This window comes from Aspergillus steynii, assembly GCF_002849105.1.
Source record: "Aspergillus steynii IBT 23096 chromosome Unknown P170scaffold_3, whole genome shotgun sequence".
Classification (NCBI taxonomy): Eukaryota; Fungi; Ascomycota; class Eurotiomycetes; order Eurotiales; family Aspergillaceae; genus Aspergillus; species Aspergillus steynii.
This window is the reverse complement of record NW_020194400.1, coordinates 1-22,320: the sequence shown is the minus strand read 5'-3', so window position 1 is coordinate 22,320 and position 22,320 is coordinate 1. Positions and strand designations below refer to the sequence as shown.

General features: G+C 54.3%; 11 protein-coding genes across 11 annotated transcripts; 5 read left to right on the top strand and 6 right to left on the bottom strand.

Annotated features, from left to right (window-relative positions):
- The first annotated feature begins 254 nt into the window (after positions 1-254).
- P170DRAFT_435184 (FAD-dependent oxidoreductase) lies at positions 255-2,204 on the top strand. The gene has a single exon (XM_024848883.1). The coding sequence runs from the start codon at positions 539-541 to the stop codon at positions 2,144-2,146; it is 1,608 nt and encodes a 535-aa protein (XP_024705166.1). The 5' UTR covers positions 255-538; the 3' UTR covers positions 2,147-2,204.
- Positions 2,205-2,641: 437 nt separating this feature from the next.
- Positions 2,642-4,204, bottom strand: P170DRAFT_354460 (cytochrome P450; the record flags this gene model as incomplete). Its single annotated transcript, XM_024844034.1, has 3 exons — positions 2,642-3,193; positions 3,292-3,906; positions 3,968-4,204. The coding sequence occupies 3 exons, from the start codon at positions 4,202-4,204 to the stop codon at positions 2,642-2,644; spliced, it is 1,404 nt and encodes a 467-aa protein (XP_024705165.1).
- Positions 4,205-4,576: 372 nt separating this feature from the next.
- On the top strand, positions 4,577-6,042 carry P170DRAFT_508176 (MCT family MFS transporter; the record flags this gene model as incomplete). Its single annotated transcript, XM_024854539.1, has 3 exons — positions 4,577-4,718; positions 4,774-5,527; positions 5,583-6,042. The coding sequence occupies 3 exons, from the start codon at positions 4,580-4,582 to the stop codon at positions 5,959-5,961; spliced, it is 1,272 nt and encodes a 423-aa protein (XP_024705164.1). The 3' UTR covers positions 5,962-6,042.
- A 383-nt stretch (positions 6,043-6,425) lies between these two features.
- On the bottom strand, positions 6,426-7,700 carry P170DRAFT_463234 (acid protease; the record flags this gene model as incomplete). The annotated part of the gene is made up of 1 exon (XM_024852156.1): positions 6,426-7,700. The coding sequence occupies one exon, from the start codon at positions 7,698-7,700 to the stop codon at positions 6,426-6,428; it is 1,275 nt and encodes a 424-aa protein (XP_024705163.1).
- Positions 7,701-8,027: 327 nt separating this feature from the next.
- P170DRAFT_404468 (thioesterase domain-containing protein) lies at positions 8,028-8,960 on the top strand (the record flags this gene model as incomplete). The annotated part of the gene is made up of 1 exon (XM_024846531.1): positions 8,028-8,960. One exon carries the CDS (start codon positions 8,028-8,030, stop codon positions 8,958-8,960), a length of 933 nt encoding a protein of 310 aa, XP_024705162.1.
- Positions 8,961-9,119: 159 nt separating this feature from the next.
- Positions 9,120-10,936, top strand: P170DRAFT_380077 (FAD-dependent oxidoreductase). The gene is made up of 6 exons (XM_024845517.1): positions 9,120-9,742; positions 9,791-10,112; positions 10,172-10,267; positions 10,332-10,363; positions 10,428-10,706; positions 10,762-10,936. Exons 1-6 carry the CDS (start codon positions 9,230-9,232, stop codon positions 10,807-10,809), a joined length of 1,290 nt encoding a protein of 429 aa, XP_024705161.1. The 5' UTR covers positions 9,120-9,229; the 3' UTR covers positions 10,810-10,936.
- Positions 10,937-11,334: 398 nt separating this feature from the next.
- Positions 11,335-14,074, bottom strand: P170DRAFT_473447 (Zn(II)2Cys6 transcription factor; the record flags this gene model as incomplete). The annotated part of the gene is made up of 2 exons (XM_024853041.1): positions 11,335-13,994; positions 14,056-14,074. 2 exons carry the CDS (start codon positions 14,072-14,074, stop codon positions 11,335-11,337), a joined length of 2,679 nt encoding a protein of 892 aa, XP_024705160.1.
- A 2,472-nt stretch (positions 14,075-16,546) lies between these two features.
- On the top strand, positions 16,547-17,092 carry P170DRAFT_353222 (uncharacterized protein; the record flags this gene model as incomplete). Its single annotated transcript, XM_024843967.1, has 1 exon — positions 16,547-17,092. One exon carries the CDS (start codon positions 16,547-16,549, stop codon positions 17,090-17,092), a length of 546 nt encoding a protein of 181 aa, XP_024705159.1.
- Positions 17,093-17,473: 381 nt separating this feature from the next.
- On the bottom strand, positions 17,474-19,110 carry P170DRAFT_473445 (longevity assurance proteins LAG1/LAC1; the record flags this gene model as incomplete). The annotated part of the gene is made up of 4 exons (XM_024853040.1): positions 17,474-18,085; positions 18,138-18,425; positions 18,486-18,799; positions 18,915-19,110. The coding sequence occupies 4 exons, from the start codon at positions 19,108-19,110 to the stop codon at positions 17,474-17,476; spliced, it is 1,410 nt and encodes a 469-aa protein (XP_024705158.1).
- A 429-nt stretch (positions 19,111-19,539) lies between these two features.
- P170DRAFT_463230 (aldo/keto reductase) lies at positions 19,540-20,646 on the bottom strand. The gene is made up of 3 exons (XM_024852155.1): positions 20,548-20,646; positions 20,217-20,497; positions 19,540-20,159 (listed from the first exon to the last, which is right to left on the bottom strand). Exons 1-3 carry the CDS (start codon positions 20,602-20,604, stop codon positions 19,613-19,615), a joined length of 885 nt encoding a protein of 294 aa, XP_024705157.1. The 5' UTR covers positions 20,605-20,646; the 3' UTR covers positions 19,540-19,612.
- Positions 20,647-20,768: 122 nt separating this feature from the next.
- On the bottom strand, positions 20,769-21,372 carry P170DRAFT_463229 (uncharacterized protein). Its single transcript, XM_024852154.1, has 2 exons — positions 21,250-21,372; positions 20,769-21,187 (listed from the first exon to the last, which is right to left on the bottom strand). The coding sequence occupies exon 2, from the start codon at positions 21,155-21,157 to the stop codon at positions 20,843-20,845; it is 315 nt and encodes a 104-aa protein (XP_024705156.1). The 5' UTR covers positions 21,158-21,187; positions 21,250-21,372; the 3' UTR covers positions 20,769-20,842.
- Between the last annotated feature and the right edge of the window lie 948 nt (positions 21,373-22,320).

Below are 22,320 nucleotides of genomic sequence, written 5' to 3'. Positions count from 1 at the left end.
GGCCCCCGTTGGCCGTTCATTCCTGCGGTTGGTTTCTCAATGGCCGAGAGATGCCTTGAGGCTTTTTTTTTTGCTGAAGAATAAGCCGAAATTCCAAGGCCGTTTCAGTTTCCCTCGTGGGAATTGCCTCATGCAGAATCCCTGATCGGCTTCGAGGACCGCAGAACTGTATCATGAGTGAGCTCCGCTTAACCCTCCAGAAGCCGTAAAAACGAGCGAACTGACATTGGTTGTTTCTATTTTTAACAATTTGAAAACGTAAATCAACTTACTAAACGGATATCTACAGGCAGCGGTTGCTAGACGCCCGGCTCGATGGATGGCCGTCTCATTACAGCCTAAGAATTGTGTGTCCGGAACATCGCGTTCTCCGCGGGACTATTTAATGAATACGAGAAGAAGGATGAGGCCTTTTGTCCGGCCATTCCTGCGCAGGATATAAAGTCTTGGATGCTTAAGCCGGCCAGACTGGTGCCTTCTAGCCAGTATCAATTTAACCATTTCCTATTCTCAGTTTCTCTTACCCTTCTTTGCGATCATGCGTGCTCCTCTCGTTATATTGGCTTTAGCCACTACCGTTTGTCTTGGCCAGGAAACTGCTGCTCGATCGAGCCAGGCCCAAGATCTCTACAGCTGTGTTTCCAAAGTCTTCTCGACTACGGCATCTCAGCGCATCGTCCGACCCGAGGATGATACCTACCTGGACGCACGGCTGGGCGAGAAGATCCAATTTACCGAGTTTCCACTCTTGATCGCCTACGCAGAAAAGGCAGAGGAGGTCGGCAAGTTGGTGAAATGCGCCAAGAAGGCCGGCGTCAAGGCAGTTCCTCGCACTGGCGGCCACAGCTTCACGGCATTCTCGTCTCTCAACGGCACTCTGGTGATTGACATCGCACACATCAACCAAGTCCAGGTTTCTCGAGATCGTCGCTCGGCCACCGTAGGCGCGGGAATTCGCCTCGGTGCGCTCTACACGGCCCTCAATGAATATGACACGTCCTTCATCGGGGGTATTTGTCCCACCGTCGGACTGGCAGGTTTCCTGGGATCGGGGGGATTCAACATGCAGCAGCGATCCCAGGGTCTCGGGGTTGACCACGTTCTCGCTGCCAAGGTCGTCACCGCAGACGGTAGGACAGTCCTGGCTTCCCCAAAGTCGCATCCCGACTTGTTCTGGGCCATCCGCGGTGGTGGCGGCGGCACTTACGGCATCGTGGTGGAGTTTACGCTGTCTCTGACCAAAGTGCCACGATCAGCCATGCTTCTGCTGAGCTGGAACAATACCGAAGCTCGTTTCCCCGTCGCCCGGCGATTTCTCGATTGGGCCCCGAACCAGGAGCCAGCGTTCATGTCACAAATCAACGTTTATCACGACACGGTGCAGGTGGTGGCCATGCATTACGGCCGGTCGGCGCAGGCCTTACGCAGCATCGTTAATGCGTCAGGTCTCTTGGATATTGGTCATCCTGAGGTCGTTATTGCCGGCGGTTGTAACGTCGACAACGCCCGCATTTTCGGATATACGGCCATGGATTGCCTACCTGATGACCAGGTGGACGCGTCGATTCTGAATGTGATTCCTGATCCATTCAGCCAGGTGGGCAATCATCCTCAATTCCAATATAAGGAGGAACGCAAGTCCGATACTGTAGGCCCGGCTGCACCATGGGACCGCTTCTACCGACTGAGCAAGTCATTCTTCGTGCAGAAGAATCGCCCACTCAGTGACGAAGTACTCAGGGGCGTCGTGGACCGTATCGGCCAGCTGGACGAGGCCAGTGAGATCTGGGGAGAGTGGCACTCGTGGAACATTCCGCGCAAGACGCTCGGCTCCAAGAATGCCTTTCCGTGGAGAGAGCAGGCATACGCTCATCTGGAATTCCAAATCCACGGATCGGAGAATCAAACCCAGCAACAAGCTTACGAGAACTGGTTCGAGGATTTGGAGTCGTTCTTGCGCCCGGCTGTCGGGCCGGCGAGCTATTCTGGCTACATGGACGCAGATATCTCGGCCGACCCCCTGGTCTCGTATTATGGGGACAATGTTTGTCGGCTGATTTCGATCAAGCAGAAATATGATCCTGAGGAATTTTTTACGAACCCATTTTCCATTCCGGCGTCGGTGCCGGAAGGAATCGAGTGCTAGGAATGGTATGTGACCGTTGTATATAGTCGAGCTTGGAGGATTTATTACTTGTTCATAATAGTTTAGTAGATATTCAAATCTGCAATGAACTTTAGAAATTTCGTTCAGGAGTTTGATGTATGTCACGCAAAATCCCCCGGTCCATTCGTTACCAAACTTCATCTACCTCAACAGTAGGACAATTAGCATTTAATCTGCCTTCTAAATAGCTAGATCCGGAGCTCTATTGCTTCGATGGCATCTTGATTGATTGATAATTTGAATGAGCTATTAACCGTTATTCTATACTGACATGTTTCAGTCTCGCCATGCTATGCCCAATAAATTTACATTTTTTCACTTGAATCTATTCATCGCTGGTCCCACCGTACCGATCTTTCTCAAAGATGCTACGTGCAGCGACAAGAGAAAGGCTCTGTATCCCAATACTGCATTTGATAATTTTCAAAAAAACTCGCTCATTCTTCGTATTGGACTGAACCTCATGATGATTCATCAAGACGTAGAGGATGCCTTCTGAATACGAACATGAACGTCTCCCTTCAACCACGGACTACCAACTTTAGAAAAGTCCAGCGTTGCTGTATCCTGAGAATCTCCGCCCTGTCCCCAATCCAATTCACAATTCTGAATAACTGTCGAGACCACCAGCTTGGAGATCATGGTCGCCATCTTCTCTCCGGGACACCGATGACTACCACCGCCGAAAGGGATATATCGCAGCTGCGTGCCGTCGTTCAACTTCTTTGCTAGATCCGGCTGCTCAATCCATCTCTCGGGACTGTATATCCCCGGGTTAGACCACACCTCTGGATCGTGGTGCGTTAGGTAGGGCGAGATAGAGACGACCGTGCCGGCCGGGATGGTAACGGCGTTGGAGACGTTGCGAAGGGTTTTGGCCTGTCGGGCCCAGCGGACGTCGCTGTTCCCTGAATAGTGCCGGCCGGTCTCCTTGACTAGGGCATCTAGGAAGGTAGATTGTTCAATATTAGGGTTGGATGCTAGCTCGTCGCGGAGAGTCTGCAAGCGTTCGGGAGATTTGAGAAGCTATTGACACGCGTTAGTGAGGACAGACTGTGAGCGAGACAAACAGAATAAGGCGATAAAGAAGAACGAACACGCGAAGAATTCGAGACAAATCATACCTCTAAGATGGTCCACGAGATGCTGGCCACCGTACTTGTGTGCGCAGCAAACATCAACAGGGTATGATGGGCTCCATAGAAACTGCTCAGATGAGCTGTCGACGGGTCCCGCAGTGTATAGGATATATAATCCAGAGCATCATGCCATTCCTCCGGGCACTTCTCTCGCTCTTGTAGTCGGAGCTCAAAGATCTCGCGGATGCGATCGCGTGCAGCCCACAGTCGCCGTGCCGGAGAGTGCGGAACCCAGGCCGGGAGAATGGTGTGCAAAATGCTGCCGACATTTTCCTCCATGGAATGAAGCAAATCGAATAGCTCCGTGACATGGTGCTCGTAAAAGTCCGGGCCCATCAGGCAGCGAACAATGATCTTATGGACGAGGAACGAGACTTCCTCGAACAACTCCATGGACTGCCCTCGTTCGGCAACCTTAGACCAACTGGCAATGGACTTGATACTCTCCTGTTGTGCAATCCGACCGTACTCATCCAGAGTCACCTGTCGCGAGATTCCTTTACTCAACGAGCCAACAAACGTGCGAAGATGGCTGAAATATCCGGGGATGACGATCTTGTTCAGGAAGAAGCCCATCCCGTCTCCAAAGGACCACACATCCTGTGGACAAGTCAGAACTCACAGCCGATAACGAAATAAAAAGAAAAACAGGGAGAATTACCTCACGAGTTTCCAAATACTCCTTGTTCAATTGGCCACTACGCAACCAGACGGTTCGACCCAGTAGCATGGGCACGGTGAAGCATTCCCCATAGCTTTTGGTGGCGGTAGCAATGAACGACACCGGGTCTTTGCTATATTGAACCAAATTGCCCCAAATAGGGAGTCCGACCGAGACCGATGGAACCTTTCTGGAGGAAAGCAGATATTTCACGAGAAGTAGGACTGCGAGGGTCATCGCCCCGAGGGGAACGACACTCGGGCTGAGGCGGATGGATTCCAGATCCGAGGCGTACATGGCTGTTGACGACCAATTCAACCGAACTGAATAAACTGATTGTCTTCCATTCCGATCCTGCACACTGGACGAGTGTCCTAAATATTTATTCCTCTGGAATTCGAGATCTGAAAGGCAGCGTCTGACTCAGATCGACCGCCGCGTTTTCTCTCCGACGGACGACGGAGACTTTGAGCCCTAATGCCGCCCATTAAACGTCCGCTGCGCCGTTGAGCTGAGCATGGCATGATCATGTAGATCCTTCTTTTCTGAAGCCATTGACAGCTGAGAACTGCTCATTTTCGTTGTGACTCCTTGAATTCAAAGCCCTGTGAAATGTCCATGTCGGAGAAAGAACACACCTCGGCGGAAACGCTGGTCACTCCCTCGGAGGCGGATTCGGGGCCCCCTGATGGTGGTTTGCGCGCATGGATGGTCGTGGTGGGAGGGTTTCTGACATACTTTGTCACATTTGGTAGCGATGCCTCATTGTTGACCGAGCAAACACAAGGGTACTGACGATGCTGTAGGACTGCTGAACTCATTTGGCACTTTCCAGGCCTATTACGGGGAGGATCTCCTCACTAGTCACAGCGAGAGCGCAATTTCCTGGATCGGATCCATTCAAGTCTTTCTTCTTTTTATTGGAGGAGTCTTCTTTGGCCCTGTATTCGATACGAAGGGCGCGAAGATCCTGTTCGTGCCTGGGACAATATTCTTTGCGTTGTCCCTGATGTTTGTCAGTCTCTGCCATGAGTACTACCAGTTTATTCTGGCGCAGAGCCTTTTGTTCGGAATCGCCGATGCAATGCTGTTCTATCCCACAATATCTGCGATTCCACATTGGTTTAATCGGCGACGGGGCTTAGCCCTGGGTATCGTCGTGGCCGGTTCGTCGCTTGGAGGCATCGCGTGGCCCTTGATTCTGGACCGGCTGTTTGGCACTGTTGGGTTTGCCTGGGCACTTCGCATTGTCGGCTTCATTTCGCTGGGGCTACTTGCACCGGCATGTCTGATGGTTGTGCCTCGTTTGCCACCAACGAAAGCGAGCGAGGTACCCAAAGCCGAAATCGCCGCCATTTTCAAAGACATACCATTCATCCTACTCGTGGCGGGGATGCTGTTCGTCATGTGGGGGATGTTTATCCCATTTTATTATCTCCCCTTGTACGCCAGACAGCAGGGCGTAGATGCTGCCTTTGCCAACGATCTCATCGCCATTCTCAATGCTGGGTCGCTCGTTGGTCGAGTTGTATCCGGAGGACTGGCGGATAAGATGGGAAGGTATGCTGTCCAGCCTCTAGATATTCGCAAGGCAAGCCGCTAACTTGATGACTAGATTCAACATGGCAATTATCTGCTCGCTTCTCTCTGGGATTGTGCTGCTTTGTCTGCACGTCATGTGTACGAAAGGAAGCATCGTGACATTTGCCCTTCTGTATGGACTGTTCTCCGGGGGGTTGATCTCGCTGCAGTCAGCCTGTGTTGCTCAGATTACGAACAACATGCAGATCATCGGCATCAAGATCGGCGTCATGATGGCCGTCTGCTCCGTGGGCGCACTGACCGGTGCTCCCATTGGGGGCGCTCTCATATCGACTGAAAATGGGAAGTACTCTGGTCTGATAACCTTTGCTGGCGTCATCCTGCTTGCAGGGACCATGTTGCTGGTTGGATCACGGTGGACGCTAAGCCGCAATGTCTTGCAAGCTGTGTGAACATTAGGGTGTTTGTGTCTTGTCTTTAGCTGCAGATCCCTTTACCCCCTTTTGTAACGGGTTAAGCACTTCCTCAAACAGTCCCATCGCCTATGCTAAGTTGAGTTGATATATGACTATTTTTAAATTAAGATACTCCATGTCGAAAATTCCCATTACGTCTTTATCAACAAAACAAATATGGTTGCGCCTGGTTGATTTTAAGACACAATCCATCGAGATTACCAGCTCGCATCCCTTGCTCTGGTCGGGTTTAACTACATATTCTAGCAACTCATAGATCTAGTAGATAAAATAATCACTTCTGTAGCTGAATGAACACAAGTTTCTACACACACACACACACACACACGGAGACTATAAAATGTCTCTTCTACAAAAGGCTTTGGCGAATCTTGAATATTGTCCATTTGGATCTGGAATAGGAACTACACAGAGCATCCATTAATCTTGCTAACCCGTCCCTAATTCGGCATATCTGCCAGTCCCACCTTCATCTTCTCGAAATCAAACAGCACGATCTTATCTTTGGCAAACGTGTCGCCAAAGTTTCCAATGACAAAATTTCCCTCTCCCAAGGTACGCACGTTCAATACACAAGTGGGCTCAGTGACATTTGGCAAGGAGATTTTCTCCACGTAGTTCTCCGGAATCACTTCCCACAGTCGGTCGTGACCTTGAAATTGATATTTCAGAGGAGGAAATGAAGACACCTTGTTGCAGTCCACAGACACAAATGATTGATTACCGTTGTTGGGAAGCTGGTCCTCTTCAAGCGTGAGTGGCTGACCGTTGGTGATCTGGATAAGTCGCTGATAGCTGTTCACGGACATGGGAACGCCGTGGCCGTAGCTGGCGTGGTCGAAGATGGCCCCTGGGTTGCCGCCGTACGTGGTATTCAAGGCTTGCTCTTCGTCGCCGATGAGGTGCTTGGTCAAGCGCACGGCCCAGTAGTTGTATATCGGGGGATCGTACTCGAAGTTGATGTCGTTAACGATGGGGAAAAAGATGTTCTTGTACCACAGGATGGACGATGCAGCATCGCGTCCGCGCTTTGTTAGAGCCGGCGACAAGCCGCCTAGAGTCTGCAGGCCGTCGTGGCCGTTGCAACGCTCACGAGCAGGCGCCGGGTTGCCGAATGTGCTGTTGTAGCAGTACTGGAATGAGGTGATGGGCGAGCGATAAGCGCCGCGTCGCCACATCTGGTAAAAGGGCGACTGCGTCGAGGCATTATCCCTGCGAAAGACAGGCGAGAGGCCGTAGACCCCGGAGAAGGGATATGCAAAATCGAGTTTGAAGTGCATATCAGCCATCTGCAGGGTCACTCGGGCGTCTTGCTGGCCGACACGCTGGATATCCGAGCCGAAGCCGACCGAGAGATCGTCGTAGAAGAAGAAGTGATTTGGGTTCCAGACACGATTAGGAAATAGACGTGACTGGTTGACAAAAGTGTGGGATTCGGTCTGGTTGAAAAGTGTCTGCGAGGGCTGCAAACACTCGTATGTTCTCGATAGGCTTCCATGACAGCGCGGCGTGAACACATACTGGCCGATCCAGGTCCAGTCAACAAAGGAATCGACCTTCTGAGGTGGGTTACCGATCGTGATTGTGTCTGTCGTGAAACCAAAAGGCGTCCATTGCAGAGGCATGTCGAATGACTGTGCCCCATGCTTGCCTGAACCCGGGGCTGGAGCAGCAAGGGCACCACTGAGGAGCCCAAGAGTGAGAAGGAACTTCATCGCTGTGTTTGGAGGCAAAGAAAACACGGAGGATGATTGGGATCTGATGCATGTCATCCATGTAGATAAGTACCACGTTATATGCACGATCGAGAAGCGTCAGTTGTCCCTGGCAACCCCATGCAGCGCCAGCTGCTAATCCCCGTATCGCAACGGAGCCCAGAAGACACTGCCGATAAAATCGTCAGCCCTAAAAAACAGGCCGCTGAGGAGCGGAGGAGCAGATCGATCAGTATCCCCCATGGACCCATAAAAGGTGATCGAATTGAGCGCTGGAAGAAATGCAGAGATCCGACGGAGGAACCGCTACTGAATCAATCACTCGCCATGGACACGGTCTTGCACATCCAAGGCAGCCCCGACTCGTCGCTGACGCCATTGATTCTCATTCATGCAATCTCTGGCCTGGCGCTGCCCTATTTTGCCCTGGGGCCTCTATCATATGCCGACGAGGACAAGAACCTACACGAAGGACGACCGGTATACGGGATCTCCGCGCCGATTTACGAACATGGATCTCCGTTTGCCGCGCCCGGCAGCTTATTCGAAGTGGCCGCTCTTTACGTTTCAATTATTCGACGCGAGATCCAGCCCAAGGGGCCGTACCTACTTGGTGGCTGGTCCATGGGCGGCATGATTGCCGTGGAGATGGCCGCGATTCTTACCGCGGAGGGCGAAACTGTGCAGCATGTCATACTCATCGACTCGTTGAATCCCGAGCTCTATCCGCCATTCCAGGACGCGCGCGAGCATCACGTCGTGTCCACTATCACGTACAACGCCATCGCCCGCCGCATGAATGCCCCAGAGGAATCCGCGAGTGCACCGCTCCGCGACGAGGATGGTAGCAGCAGCAGCGATACGAGCCGAGAGAGCTCAGACGGAGAGATCGACAGCGAGGACGAAGCTGGTTCGATGGTACGGTTCTACAGTCAATTGCGCCAGCATATCCACCACGGCCTGCGCATGCTGTCCTCGTATCGGTCCGCAATTCCGGGCGGGCAGCGTCCTCTGCTGCCGAACACGAACGCAACGCTGATCAAATGCGAGACGCTAGGAACGCTGTCTCCGCTGCTACGAGATAAACGGCGCGACTTTGCGAGGAAAATCAACCGAGATGCGACGAATGGGTGGTCAGATTCGCGGTTCAAGAGCTTTGCCACGGTGCCCTTCAGCGCAATGCATGACGGTTGCTTTGACGAGAGTTTTGCCGGTGAGCTGACGCTGATCCTCCGGAATGTCTTGGGTCGCAGTGGATGAGTAAAAAAGGATGGGTCCACCGGTGTAATTTTAGCACAGCCTTAGCTTAGCAGAACGTGGTTGCAAGGATTGAAACTCCCCTGCATACATCGGGAGCCCTAATTAATCTCCTAAAGCCCGTCCGCCTCCGTGCGCAAACGGGCCTTTTTTGTCGGACGGGGCCATCTCAGTCGGGCCAACGCCACGGATGGGCCAGGTTAAATATTGTCCAGATATGAATATGTAGCCGACCTCGAACGTAGTGCTCCATCTGTTGCCCATCACTCATCATGGTTTCCATCGAGCGCATTCCCGTCGTGATCATCGGTGGAGGGATTGGCGGACTCACCCTCGGCGCTCTTCTACGCCGCCTCGAAATTCCCTTCGTCATCCTCGAGCGAGCCCCGGTCGTGACTCCCCAGGGAGCCGGAATCTCCCTCGCTCCGAACTGCTTGCGCGCGTTGGAGCAGCTGGGTCTCTTGCCGGCCATCCGAGCCAACTCGCAAGAGCTCATCGGAATTCGAGTGTACCGGGAAAAGGATTGCTGGGGCACTATTGACTTTGGACTTGCGAAACGCTGGTTCGGATACAATGTTCACTCGATCGAGCGACACGAGTTCCACCGATATTTGTATGAGGCAGCCGGCGGCGCGGAGACGGTGCGATTTGGATGGAATGTGGCGGACATCGTGGACGACGAGAACAGGCAGACCCCGGTGCGCGTGGTCAGCGACGACGGACGCACAATCCACGCCGACGTGGTCGCTGGTGCCGATGGGATTCGGAGCGCAACTCGCCGCATCGTATGTTCCCCAGCTCATAGTGCGCGCGATCTCTACTGACGGACCCAGCTTGCAAGCTCTGGCGGCGTCAAAGCCGAGAACACTATTCAGTTCACAGGCCGAGTTCATATGTCGGGATACACAAAGCCACTGGAGCATCTGACGTCGAACGACCTCGGCATGGGACACTGGATGTTATACGATGACAGCATCTTAACGACATGGCCTTGTAAAGACAATCGACAATGGTTCATCGGGGTCAAGCGAGCCGAGCTGGCGCCAGGAGAGACCCCAGATCGCTCGGTCTGGAAAGGAGCGACTGCTGAGACCGTGAACGAAGTGTACGGAGAACAATTTCACCCATTTGGCCGTGACTCGACGGTGAAGTCCAGTAGGTTTCCGTCTCCGAACGCTCTGCAGGACTGATGATCTGACCTTTTGCTTTGGTAGTTGTGGACGAAGCGGAGCGAGTAATCGCCAGCAATGTATTTGCGGAAGTCGACTTCCCACACATGGCCAAAGGACGGGTTGCGTTGTTGGGGGATGGTCTGTTTTCTCTCCTTGTCATATTGACATCCGTTGACTGTCTTCTGACTCGATATTTGCTTAGCGGCGCATTCTATGACCTCCTTCTTTGGCCAGGTATTTCAGTCTTCTGTCTTTTCTCACCAGTCATCTCCGTACTAACAAAATCCACGAAATCTAGGGAGCCTGTCAAGCGATAGAAGACGCCACCGTTCTCGCCGACTCGATCGCCGACTTTCTTGAGGGCGACTCCGGTGCCCTGCAGTCTTATTCTCGTCTTCGGGAGCGACGCGCTCAGGATGTGGCCTCGTTTTCCGCACGATACGCCCAGGTGCACACGGCAAAACTGCCACTCGGCATGGGGAAGATGGTACGCTCGTTTATCTACCAGTGGGTGCCGAGTAGTGCGTGGATGTGGTATCTGGGATGGCTATACGGACACCAGCCGGTGTCGAAAAGGGTATGTCTAACAATTTCTTGAGTTGGACAGAGACTAGAGACTAATATATATCTAGCTGGAACTAATTCAACGAGCAGACCCGTGGGATAAGAAGAGGATTTAGTGAACAGAGCAATTGGAGGGGAGTTGAAGGGCAAGGGCAAGAGGGAGCGACCGAGAAGTACACGATATGGATTTTATATAACTTGCGCATTCTATGACTATGCTATTGGCCCGTTAAGAATTCTCATAATCATTTAATCATTGAATATGGCATCCTTGACAGTTTCATCGGACCATAATATCACCTGGATATAGCCTAGTCAGTTTACATCCAAAGAAGAAAAGAAAGCTAGGCAAATACTTCAAACCGAAATTTCGAGACATTAACTATTCAATAAGATCTCTGTACCATACACATTAGAAGTTTATTAGGCATATAATTCACTGAAGAGGTCTAAATAAAACAGAGTGTTCTGCGGTTCGATGCTTTCGTGTATCTAAATCTAAACCATGTTCTAGAAATACGCTGTTTGGAGGAGTAAGTGATAACAATATATGAAAGACAAAAAGAGGCCGTCAGCTGGATGCCAGACTGAAACCCAAGGGCACTATAATCACAAGTTAAGCCAGCCACGGGGCCTCGTCCTCAGGATCGGAAGAGCCCGTCCGTCTGGTTCCCAGGCGGTGGGCCAAATGGCTCTAGCCATGAGGAGGGTAGCACCCATGGAGAAACCGTCGTCCTTTCTGCATTCCGCAGAGAGGCAATGTCACTCCCCGACGAAGCCGAGTCTAACGAATCGGAGGAAATATGATTTGTTGGAGCGAGAGTCTGACGGGGTCTGGGGGCAAATGAAACACCGTAAGGATCTGCGATGGAGTGAAGGTCGGCATTAATCTGTCCATTGGCAGATACGGAGTTATTCAGAAGATTGTCATGACTGTAGAAGTCGATAGGAGTGAAGATGGACGGGTGGGACTGGGTGGTGTGTGCGCAGGGACCCGACCGAGGTGGTAGAATATCCGAACGAGGACCTGGTCCGGGTTTGATGAATCCGGTCAAGCCGAGCAGAGAGCCCATGTCGGGGTCTCCGAGGAAGAAGTAAGAGTCCATAAGCTCGGGTGGACAATCAGACAGTGCCGGCGACGGGCTGGCGGCGGGCTGTGTTAGAGATATCCCGGAGTAACCGGCTCCTAGCGCAGGCGCATCCTCGACGGTCGACACGGATGGAGGACTGGCGGTCTCGCCCATGACAGAGATAGGGTTTGACCTGCCGTTCGGTGGCGACTGTGCCGCGGAGAAGGCCTCCTTCAGCTGTTTGAACCGTCTCTTGACCGGGCGAATTACCGGACCGGAAGACAGGAGAGAGTCGCCTTTGCATATCTGGTGCATTTGGTGGGCGAAGTCTGCCAATTGCGCCGGGATCGCGGCCGTGGCCTCGTCGTCACCGTCCCTCCACTGATGGGAATGCCCGTGGATGTGTGCCAGCGCGCGGCTGCAGGTATCCAGACCGAGAGCGATCGTGCGCGTACCGTCCGCACCTCTATCGCCGGTCATGCGCGGCGAAGCGACCGGACTCGAGTAGATGGGTGGGGAGCGCCGTGCGATCGCCAGCAGTGCGGTGGCAGACTGAATAAAAGCGTGGACGGTGACCGGGGTGACGTGGAGGGACTCGTGGCATCGGCGGTGTCGGGCGAAGAGCATGTGGATAACGATCGTGTGGTATGCGGTCAATAGGAAGGATTGCGAGGCGACGTGTGTGACCTCTCGCTCGACGGCCTGGATGGCCTGCAGTAGAATGCGCCGAATATGTCGGGATAGAACTGACGGGTCGAAGCAGGCCTGGGGTAGATGATGCAGCTCGTGAATGTGCTGGGTTTGCCACGGGGCGATTTCCGTACGCGGCGTCTCGTCGGCTCCGGACACGTTGAGGAAAAGAGTATAGATATGGGCCACCGTGCTGGTGATGTGGCTCAGCGGCCACAGCCATTGCATCGTTCGGATCTGCCCCTGCAGCGTGGAGATGTTGTCGGAGGCCCGGTCGAGGCGGAGACTCGGGGAGAGCGACTCATCCATACTGGGGAAATCGGGGATCTCCTCCGGCAGCAGCAGCGAAAACGGCTGATTGATCTGCATGAAGGACCACGTCGTGGTCGACAGGCACAGCCAGTAGATGTTCTGCAAGATCTCCCGCTTCACCAACGCGACGTCGATTCCATTCAACTTGATGCTATCCACTTCCATCGAGGACTCGTCGGCCCACATCTTGTGCAATCGGGATACGATGCGACAGGTATAGCCCACGTAGCAGGTGCCTCGACGTGCGTTTCCCAGGCAAAGCTCCCGCCACCCCATGAGGATCAACGCCTGCGCCGTGGACAGCGGATCTAACTCGCCGCACAAGGCCGCGCGCGGCCGTAGATGGCTAGTGGCAAACCGAATCAGTGTGTCCGGGTCTTCCTGGTCCACGCCGGGGCCATCCCCCTCGCGTGGCCGGCCCGGAGTACCGTAATGCAGCTGACAGGCATCGGCCAAGATGATCGCCAACAGGGCGGGATCCACGGTCTCGTCCTTGATCTCACTGATGAGCAGTGTCTTGGAAATCACCGGGGAGAGCGGGTGCATGGAAAACCACAGGTCCACCAGCTGGAGCACCCGGTACTTCCCCAAGACCGACAAGGGATTCTTCATGGTGCGAGGCGGGTCAAACATCTCCTGCGTGGTATCGGCGGCCAGGCTGGTGATATAGAAGCTTCGGTTGACGGCATGAGGCCGTTCGCATCCCAGGTTGCTGAAGCCGAGTAGCATTTCCACCATATCATGGGCCAGGAAAGACAAAAGACCTTCGTATTGCAACCGCGATTGGGAGACTGGCGACTGACAGCTGGGAGACGATCGGCCCATCTGTCGGTGGAAGGCAGCGATGGAATTCTGGAACAGATTCGAGCGGGATCCGGATTGCTGGATGAAGTATTCGGTGAACATCTGCTCCAAGTCCTGACCCAGCGTGTGTCCATTGTCGACGGGACTCTGATGACGCCGAGTCGGGGTGGTCGCGCAAGACTCTGCATCGCCGGGGTTGCTGGTAGGCGGCGACAGCCGTTGGGGACGATCGAAGCCGGACGGTTTGCGTCGAGGCCGACCCTTCCGAGCTTCGGGCCCGTAGACACAATTGATATTGCGTTCTCGACAGGCGCTACAGATATGGCCACCAGAACAGCGGATTTTGCGGGCGCGACAAAAGATACAGCTTCGTCGTAACCCGGGGGCGGCGGAGGTTGGCGTCGTCGGCGAGGCGGATGCCGGATCTACGCGGAGACCGTTAGCAGGGCCGATCCCTCCCCGAATACCAAGCCCTGGGACACATACTCAACTGCGTTGTAGCCATCCTGACGACGATTTCACAGGAAGTTTCCCCCTCTGTTTCCTTGCTTCATAACCCGACCGTCACGGATCTGCCGCGAGAACCCAGATGCCGTGTCACCGAATGTCGGGGAGCTGGTGATATTCGTTCCGGGTCGAGGGCACTCGGTGCTTGTGTGTTTTCCCCAGAAGTCCGCACCGGCTTTTCTTGTTCGACCTCATGGTCGGTCTTCTGGCCAGCGAGCCTTTATTTGTTCGTCGTCGGGGATTCCGGCCCCCAGCGCCAAGGGAGAAAGCGAACCTCGGGGGCGTCGACGACAAGCGCGCGTTGAGAATCTTACCATGGCACCAACAGGGATGATGCCTGGCGGTCGCGAGGCGTTGAGACGCCAATGATTTGCCGGCAGACAGGGGTCGAGGTCGTCAACTCGTGTTCACGGGCGGATCGGCAAGTCAGATCAGAGGCCTGAAACCGGGCTCATCTCCCCGATAGGCAGGCCGGTGGTTCTCGGCTGAAGGGAACCGGATAAAAAGTGGTCGAACGAAGCGACGGAGAGAATACGAAGGGCGCTGAAGTGCAGGAGTAGCGCGAGAGGGCGGATACGAAGAGGGGTTGCAGCAGCAGCATTCCTGGCGGGCTTAGCGTGGAGGTTCTGTCGAAATTCGGCGCCGAAGAAAGGCCATGGGATGACAATCCCGGGCGCCTCATGGCAACGGAGGATGGCCAGTAGGATGACGAGGATGCGATGGCGTGCAGTGAAGTGGGGAGGAGGGAGAGGGAGGAGGAGAAGGTAGAGCTTCCCAGGAAACTAAGACTAACATAACAGGCACCAAGGCCGCCAAGGCACGATGCCACGTGCCTCAGGCCTCGCATCGGGAAGCCCTAAGCGACTCCGGATGGATTCCTCTGGTCGAGTTCTATTCTTAGCCAGTCGGTTCCTTTCGTCGGCCTTCGAGTTCGAGTCAGCTTCATGCAGCCGTCAGGGGTCAGCATCCCTCCAAGCTAAGGACCAGAAAGGCGTCAATCTGCGGAGTGAGACTGCGGGCTGGCGGTTCGTATGGCTGTCCTGCGTAGGCTAAGGATCCATCCATCCGCTCCATTACTCGGTAGGAGAGCACCTTCCTAACGCAGAGATGGCCACGCTTAGCCTGTCTGGCCCGGCCGATCTCCCGAATCCCTCTCGTGTGAGATCCGATCCAGTCGGGGGCGAATATCCTCCGGTAAAAGTCGGGGCTGCATCGTCGTGGCCAGTGCAGGGACGCCCACGGATGACGAGCAGCAAAGCCATTGTCTGTCGAACGGTCGCCTGAAAACTCTTCGACTGCGGTTTGCCCGTTGCCACCACTTTCCTAGTCCACCTCGTAGGAATGAATGGAACCGATGATGCAAGGGGGAGACTGATCTTTTCTGCCGATTCTCTCCGGACCAATCAGCCACTCGGGACTCGGTCAGGTGACGGTCAGGTGACCAGAGAGGGTCTGCGCCGAGGAAGACATTGGCTCTCGATGGCTGGCTGGTTGTCAAACTCTTCGTTGGAGTTGGTGCAGCTGTCGGGTAGAGGAGGACTCTTGACTGCCGACAGATTGTAGTCCAAGCCCTGCAGAACTGCTCTACATGACATTCTGATTTCTGAGATCTAGCAGTTCCTCTAGCCTGAGTCGTCGGTACTTGCCAGACATAAATTAAGAGCTAGTGTGTGGCTGAAATACGCCTGGTTCTTACGTATCCCTACTCTGTCGTCTACGTAGTATGTAGTCTACTTAGAAGTCTGAGTCTCTCCAAGTCGTAGGGCCTGCGTAACCTCCGTTCCTGCCTGGCAGCCTGAGGCCCTCCAGTGGAAAAGTGGAAATCCCCCGTCGACCTCCCCCGAGAGTCTGGTTCACATCCTCCATCGTCTTGGAGTTCCTGGTGGCCACGCAGAACCTGACGGCTGCTTGCCACCTGCACCGCGTCATGTCAGGAACCGTCCCACTCGTCCCAAGGCGCTGCTCTGGTCCATTTCCCCGACTGCCCAACAGGCGTGGTGGAAAAGAAAGCCGCGTCAGGGCAGCGAGTCGAGACCACATGCTGGGCTCCACTGCGGGTTCGCCCTACCATCGGACCTCGTCCTAAAGATGGCAACTCTGCTGGAAATGGAGGATGGCCGTTGGAGAACTGGAGATCTGACATATCACCCCTCAACTCCACCATGCTTGCGAATCGCAGACGTCTCGAAGTGTCGAGACCGGCCACCTCGACTCCACCGCAATGGATAAATATCCTCCATTGCCCGCACAATCTCATCTCTCATTCATCAACAACACAGTCCTTTGTTCAAATCACATTCTCTCACTTCTTTCTTTTCTTAGTCGAGGTTGATCCTCCACTGCTACTTTCCTTTCTGACTTCCAGTCCCTCTGTTGAACAGACAGACACTCCATCTTTAAAATCTTGCAATCTTCAGTCTTGCAATCTTTTCCTTCACACACATTCACAATGTTGTTCACTCGTGCTTTCATGACCGCCTCCCTCGCCGTGGCCGCCTCGGCTCTCCCCAAGCCCGCGCCTAGTGCAACCTCCAGCGGAACAGCTGCCAGCTCCAGTGCCAGCTCCGGCTCCAGCTCCGGCGGCGGCGGCGGCGGCGGCGTCCAGATCGTCAACAACCTGGACTCCACCGTCTACTTGTGGTCCACCTCCAGCGATGCCGGCAGCATGCAGAAGCTGAACTCCGGCGGCGGCACCTACTCCGAGGACTGGCAGACCAACTCCAACGGCGGCGGCATCTCCATCAAGCTGTCCACCTCCGAGAGCCAGGACAGCGTCCTGCAGTTCGAGTACACCACCAGCGGCGACGACATCTACTGGGACCTGTCCTCCATCGACCTGGACTCCAGCTCCGACTTCGTCTCCGCCGGCTTCTCCGCAAGCCCCTCCGACTCCAGCTGCAAGTCCGTCTCCTGCTCGGCCGGTGACAGCAACTGCGCCGAATCCTACCAGAACCCCGACGACAAGGACACCAACAGCTGCTCGTCCAGCTCCGGCTTCACCCTGACCTTGGGTTAAAGGGTTGGTGTGCACCACGACCACTCCACCCCGGCAGGAACGCAGGAACGGTCGATTTACGAGAACAAGAGATAACCTGGACTTTTACGGCGCTTTGGATATTCTTTCTTTCTTTCCATCTTTCTTTCCTTCACTTGTGGCTTCACTTTAGACATAGACTTCGATGTGGCGGGCCCGGCTCCGGAGCGCAGGCCCATGCATCCGACCTTTTGTGTGATGATTGATAGAATTTTAGAGATCAAATGATCATGATAGAACCAATAAAAATAAAAATACCGAACATATAAACGTGCACGGTACTCATTGAAACGATCTGGAGCTGAAAATTGCCATGATCCACCATTCCGAATCTCCCGGATACAAGTAACTCTACACCATGTCTTAGTAAATTTGTCTCTCGCAGCCCAGTCGGCCCAGCAATTGCTTTTGATCGCTGCGCCGCGGCAAACCAACGCTTGTCGAATGGGCAGTTCTCTTCACACTCGTCATGCGCATCGGGCTTTTAAGATCCGTCGCGGCCACGCCAATCGCCCTTGCACGAGATGAAGCATCGTCGCACTCGCCTGTCTGGACTGGTTTCTCGTCTTCGTCCTCATCTTCACTGCGTACATCCTCCGCGCCGCGGCCCTTGAAAACCCGAACGGCCACCCGCACAATCATGACGAGCCACGCCAAGTTCAGTAACTGCAGAAACCCCAGGGCCCCCAAGAAGGCCCAATTCACCCCGCGACTGAAGCAGATCGTGCCGGACGGGTTTCGGAAGGGATCCAGAATTTGTGACCACCCTCGCTCGGGCAGAGGTGTGGGACCTGTCAGATTGTCCTGCGATCCGTGGAAGCAGCCGACGGGGATTATGTCAACCATGTGGGTATAGATACTCCACATCGTGAGGAGGTAGAAGACGTGCCGAGCCAAGAACCACGATAGCATGAAGACGCCGAACATGACATCGCAGAGGGTGAATAGGCCTAGGTATTTCAGACACTTGGCTAGCTTTGTCGGATCAGATCATCTGCCGTCAGGGGAGAGACGTAGGGAGACATACCGAGAAGAGAATGTCAACCACGTCCATCAGGATCAGGATCAAATTGGCCACCCGGGTTAGGTGCCAGACATACGACGTGGAAATCAAGATGATCGTGATGGTGTGATGAGCCAGCATCTGCCAATGGTCCTTGCGACGCTGTTCGATGTGGATAACGAGCAGCTGCTGCAACCAAAATGCCCCCTGCCCCAGAATGTATATCTTGTTGATCCCCGGCAGCTCCCGCGTGGGCCACTCGGTCCACAGCTCCTTCAAATTGAGAAAATAGCTGGAGGTGCAATAGATGTACTACGAACCCGTCAGTTCCCCAGAAGGCTCTCATGGATCTTCGCGCAATCCGCCACTCACCATGCCTAGCGTCCACAGGACCGAGTAGTAGCAGAGCAGCCACGCTTGCTCGGCGAACCGGTTGACGTCCTTCGTTCTGGATATCCCCAAATGCCTGGCCAACGGGGTCAGAATGTACTTCATGAGAGCGGCACGGAGCCCGGTGAAGAGGACGATGCAGAAGCCGGTGAAGTAGAAGTCATCTCCGCCGACCGCGTAGGTCCTTCGACTGGCGCTGTGATGCGAAATGAAAAGGAACTTGGATGCGTGGAATCGCGCTTCCGGCACGCAGAGGTGTGTGAAGAGAAGGACGGCGATGCAGACAGAAGAGAATCCTTATGCAGTGAATGGCAGACTTTAGTACATGTGGAAGCGTAGGTGGCTTTGACAGTTGACGCGCGACCGCGGACACTTCAAGGAGGGCGAACGGGAGATTCGGAGTTCACATACCAATCTGATTATCGAGTAGCCAACGGCCGGGACGCTGGAGGAACCTGATGTACGCTGTTTGGATCCCTTGCCCTGCAATTCCCTCGCTCGAGGCCAGCGGGATGTGTTTACATGGCGATTGATCAGCCAAGCCGAGGGACTGAAGGTGAATGGGTTGAGGACAGTTCGAATTCAGGCCATTGGAAACCTGTTTCATTATGAAAAACCCCTTCGAACCTCTCAATGAGGCGAACTAAACACTTTTGGGTATTGTCCGAGATGAAATGAGCCTTGTGGCCGCCTGGATAGAAAACCGCGGCGAGGCAAAGACAGAGCGAAACACCCACGCGAGAGGTGATACATCCTGAGAAGCTCGGAGCTCAAAAGACCCATGGATCTAGACGGCAAGTGGAAATGGGCGTCTTTGTTTGCTTTAATCTCCTTGCTCCGTCGTGGCGTTTCGCCGGCCAACCAGTCACCTCGTCGTCGGTCGTCGGTTGCACAGAAATCACCAAGAGTCGAGAAGAATTCGCCCCCTGGAAGAAGTTATTTAGACTCGATCAAGTCATCAGCCCGAGTCGAAAGTCTGCAGTCTGATTTTAGGGCGCTATGGATACCACTGCACATTACTGTCTGAAGCATTCATGTTTTATGTTTCGTGTATTCATCTATACTAAACAGGACTTGATGATATTCACAGCCCAAATGATCGGAGCGGTCTACGAACGATCATCCTCGGCAAATTTCTTCCCCCAAAACGCTCGGTAATGCTTTTCCTGTCCGAGACGAGAAATCGTGTCCACCTCCTCCGGAGTCAGCTCGAACTTCAGCACGCGCAGGTACTCCTGCAGTCGCGATTCCTTCGAGCTGGTGGTGACCGAGACGTCCCCTCGGTCGATGGACCAGCGCAGCAGCACGTCGCCCTCGGAGACGTAGTACTTCTTGGCCAACGCCGATACGGTCGCGTCCACCGGTCCGCCCTGCGCGCGCGTCGCCGGGGTCAGAGGGCTGTAGCTGGCCGTCTTGATCCCTTTCTCCCGCTGGAACTCCAGCAGGTCGCCGTGCTGCAGGTAAGGGTGAAATTCAATCTGGTTGATAGCCGGGGGGATGGTCGCAGTCTGCAGCGTCGCCTCGAGATGCGACCGCAGGTAGTTGGACACTCCGATTGCCTTCGCCTTGCCCGACCGCTGCACCTCCTCCATTGCGGCCCATGCGCTCTGCAGATCGCTGTCGGATTGGGCGAAGAACGGCTGGTGAATCAGGTATCTGGCGGGAGACTGTGAGAAAGCAGAGACCGGTTGACGCGCACATGACGGAACTCACAGATCCACGTAGTCCAGCTGAAGCTTCTTCAGGCTCTGGTCGATGGCGCCAGGAATATCGGCCACGTTGGTGCTCACTTTGGTGGTCACGATCAGTTCCTCCCGCGGCAGGCCGCTTTCCTGGATAGCGGCGCCCAGTTCGGCCTCGGTCCCATACACCTCGGCACCGTCCAGATGCCGGTATCCCAGTCGAATGGCGGTCTTGATGGATTCCACCAGTCCCCGGTTGATGGCCGTGTCTCCGGCCGATTTGTACCAGGCGGTGCCGGTACCATACCCGAGCTTGATCGGTGTCAGTCCGAGTTGGCCGACGAGACAAATAAGGGACTCACGATAGGGATGGAAACGGCGTCATTCAGCTTGACATGGGGAGTCGAGGGGGTGGCCATGGCTGAGCAAGCTTCAGTGGTTCACAGAGGACGAAGGTGAAGAAGACACCGAAGACGACGGAAGACGAGAAAGAAAACCAGCCGAAAGATGAGAAATGCACACGGCAAATGACGTCACCGCGGGGTCGGAGTTAACGGGGTTATTTAGATTGATAATTCGGATTCTTATTATGCACGAAGTTTCAACAGGTTTCAATTATGTACACCATCTCAGTTCCGGAGTCCTCCTTCAACCCACTTAGTTGGGCAGCAAGCCGGAGAGACCGCTGACGGTCAGGTTCACCGTCACGGTGCGGGTGAAGGGAGGAAGGGAGCCGATCATGGGGATGTTGCCCAGGTTGGCCACGATGCCGACGCCGACGTTGCCGCTGGACTTGTCGTAGTCGTTCACGTCCACCTGCACGGGCAGCTTGCTAACCAGGCCGGACGCCAGGCTGGACGCGGGCATCTGGGACAGGTCCGCGCCGCGAGCCTCGACCGAACCGGCCTGAGAGGTCGCAGAGGCGACGGCGGCAAACATGGAGAGAGCGGTGGCGGTGATTTCGAAACGCATGGTGATGGTTGAGGAGGTAGAAGGGGTATCCTGCTGTCGAGTTAGCTTCTCATCTTAAAAGGTCATGAGAGGAGTCCGATGATGGAAAGTACCTAAGAAGTGTTGTCTTGAAGCGGAGAGAAAAAAGAAGTTCGGCGTTGAATGAACGACTGGAAGGAGTGACTAAAAAGAGTGACTTGGGCTCGGTGGCCTAGGATTGCAGTTAAGGAATGAATGAATGGGTTGGTTGGATGAAGGAGAGCATCTGGAGGAACAGCTCGAGGCTTTATATCTCTCGTCGCGCGGCCATTACTCGGTCAGAATCCACTATCACGACCGCAGCAAGGACAGACTTCATGGGTATCCGCCAGAGAAGCAGACTAGTAGTGTCTATCAAAAGCATCGATCCATAATCACTCCACTCATCTCCTGATTGACATTCGCACGCGATGCTCTGTAGTAGTCCGATGTCAATGAGCACAAATTCCCGGGACTCTGACCTTCGTAGGGCTTAGTCGACACACGTCTGCCCTCCGGACCAAACATGTCATTTAAGCAGTATGCATGGGATCGATATGCCAGACCAATATTGTGGCATGAGGGTCAACATTGCGGTACGAGCTTGACTCCTCAACCGCACCATCTCTTCCAGTGATTTGAAATTTCCTTCCTCGCCAGCATCTCAACGTGTCGATCGCATCTCGTAGTAGGTGGAGTACAGAAAAGCTAATCTGACAGTCCCCAAATCTCCTGGGATGCCGGCGCGAATAGAAGCCGGTGGTTCCTGCGCGGGTCCACCGGCGAAGACAATGATCGCCAGGGCCTCTCCACACCTCCGCTGGCAATTGCCGTGCCCGGCTAGAGTCCTGCCCCGTCGCCTTCTCCTGAGGAACTCAATCCCGGCGATCGACACCATCTTCGTGTCGATGGCAATCAAAGCATGGTCGCAGCAACTCCGGTCCGGGAGCTTGGGAGTCAATTCCCGATGCCAGGGTCCCGTCAGGGCGGATAGATTGACACGAGCTTGCATTCAGAGTTTATGGTAATCGATAGTCTCCCTTTTAGGGTTTACATTAGGGTTTACATTAGGGTTTACATTAGGGTTTACATTAGGGTTTACATTAGGGTTTACATTAGGGTTTACATTAGGGTTTACATTAGGGTTTACATTAGGGTTTACATTA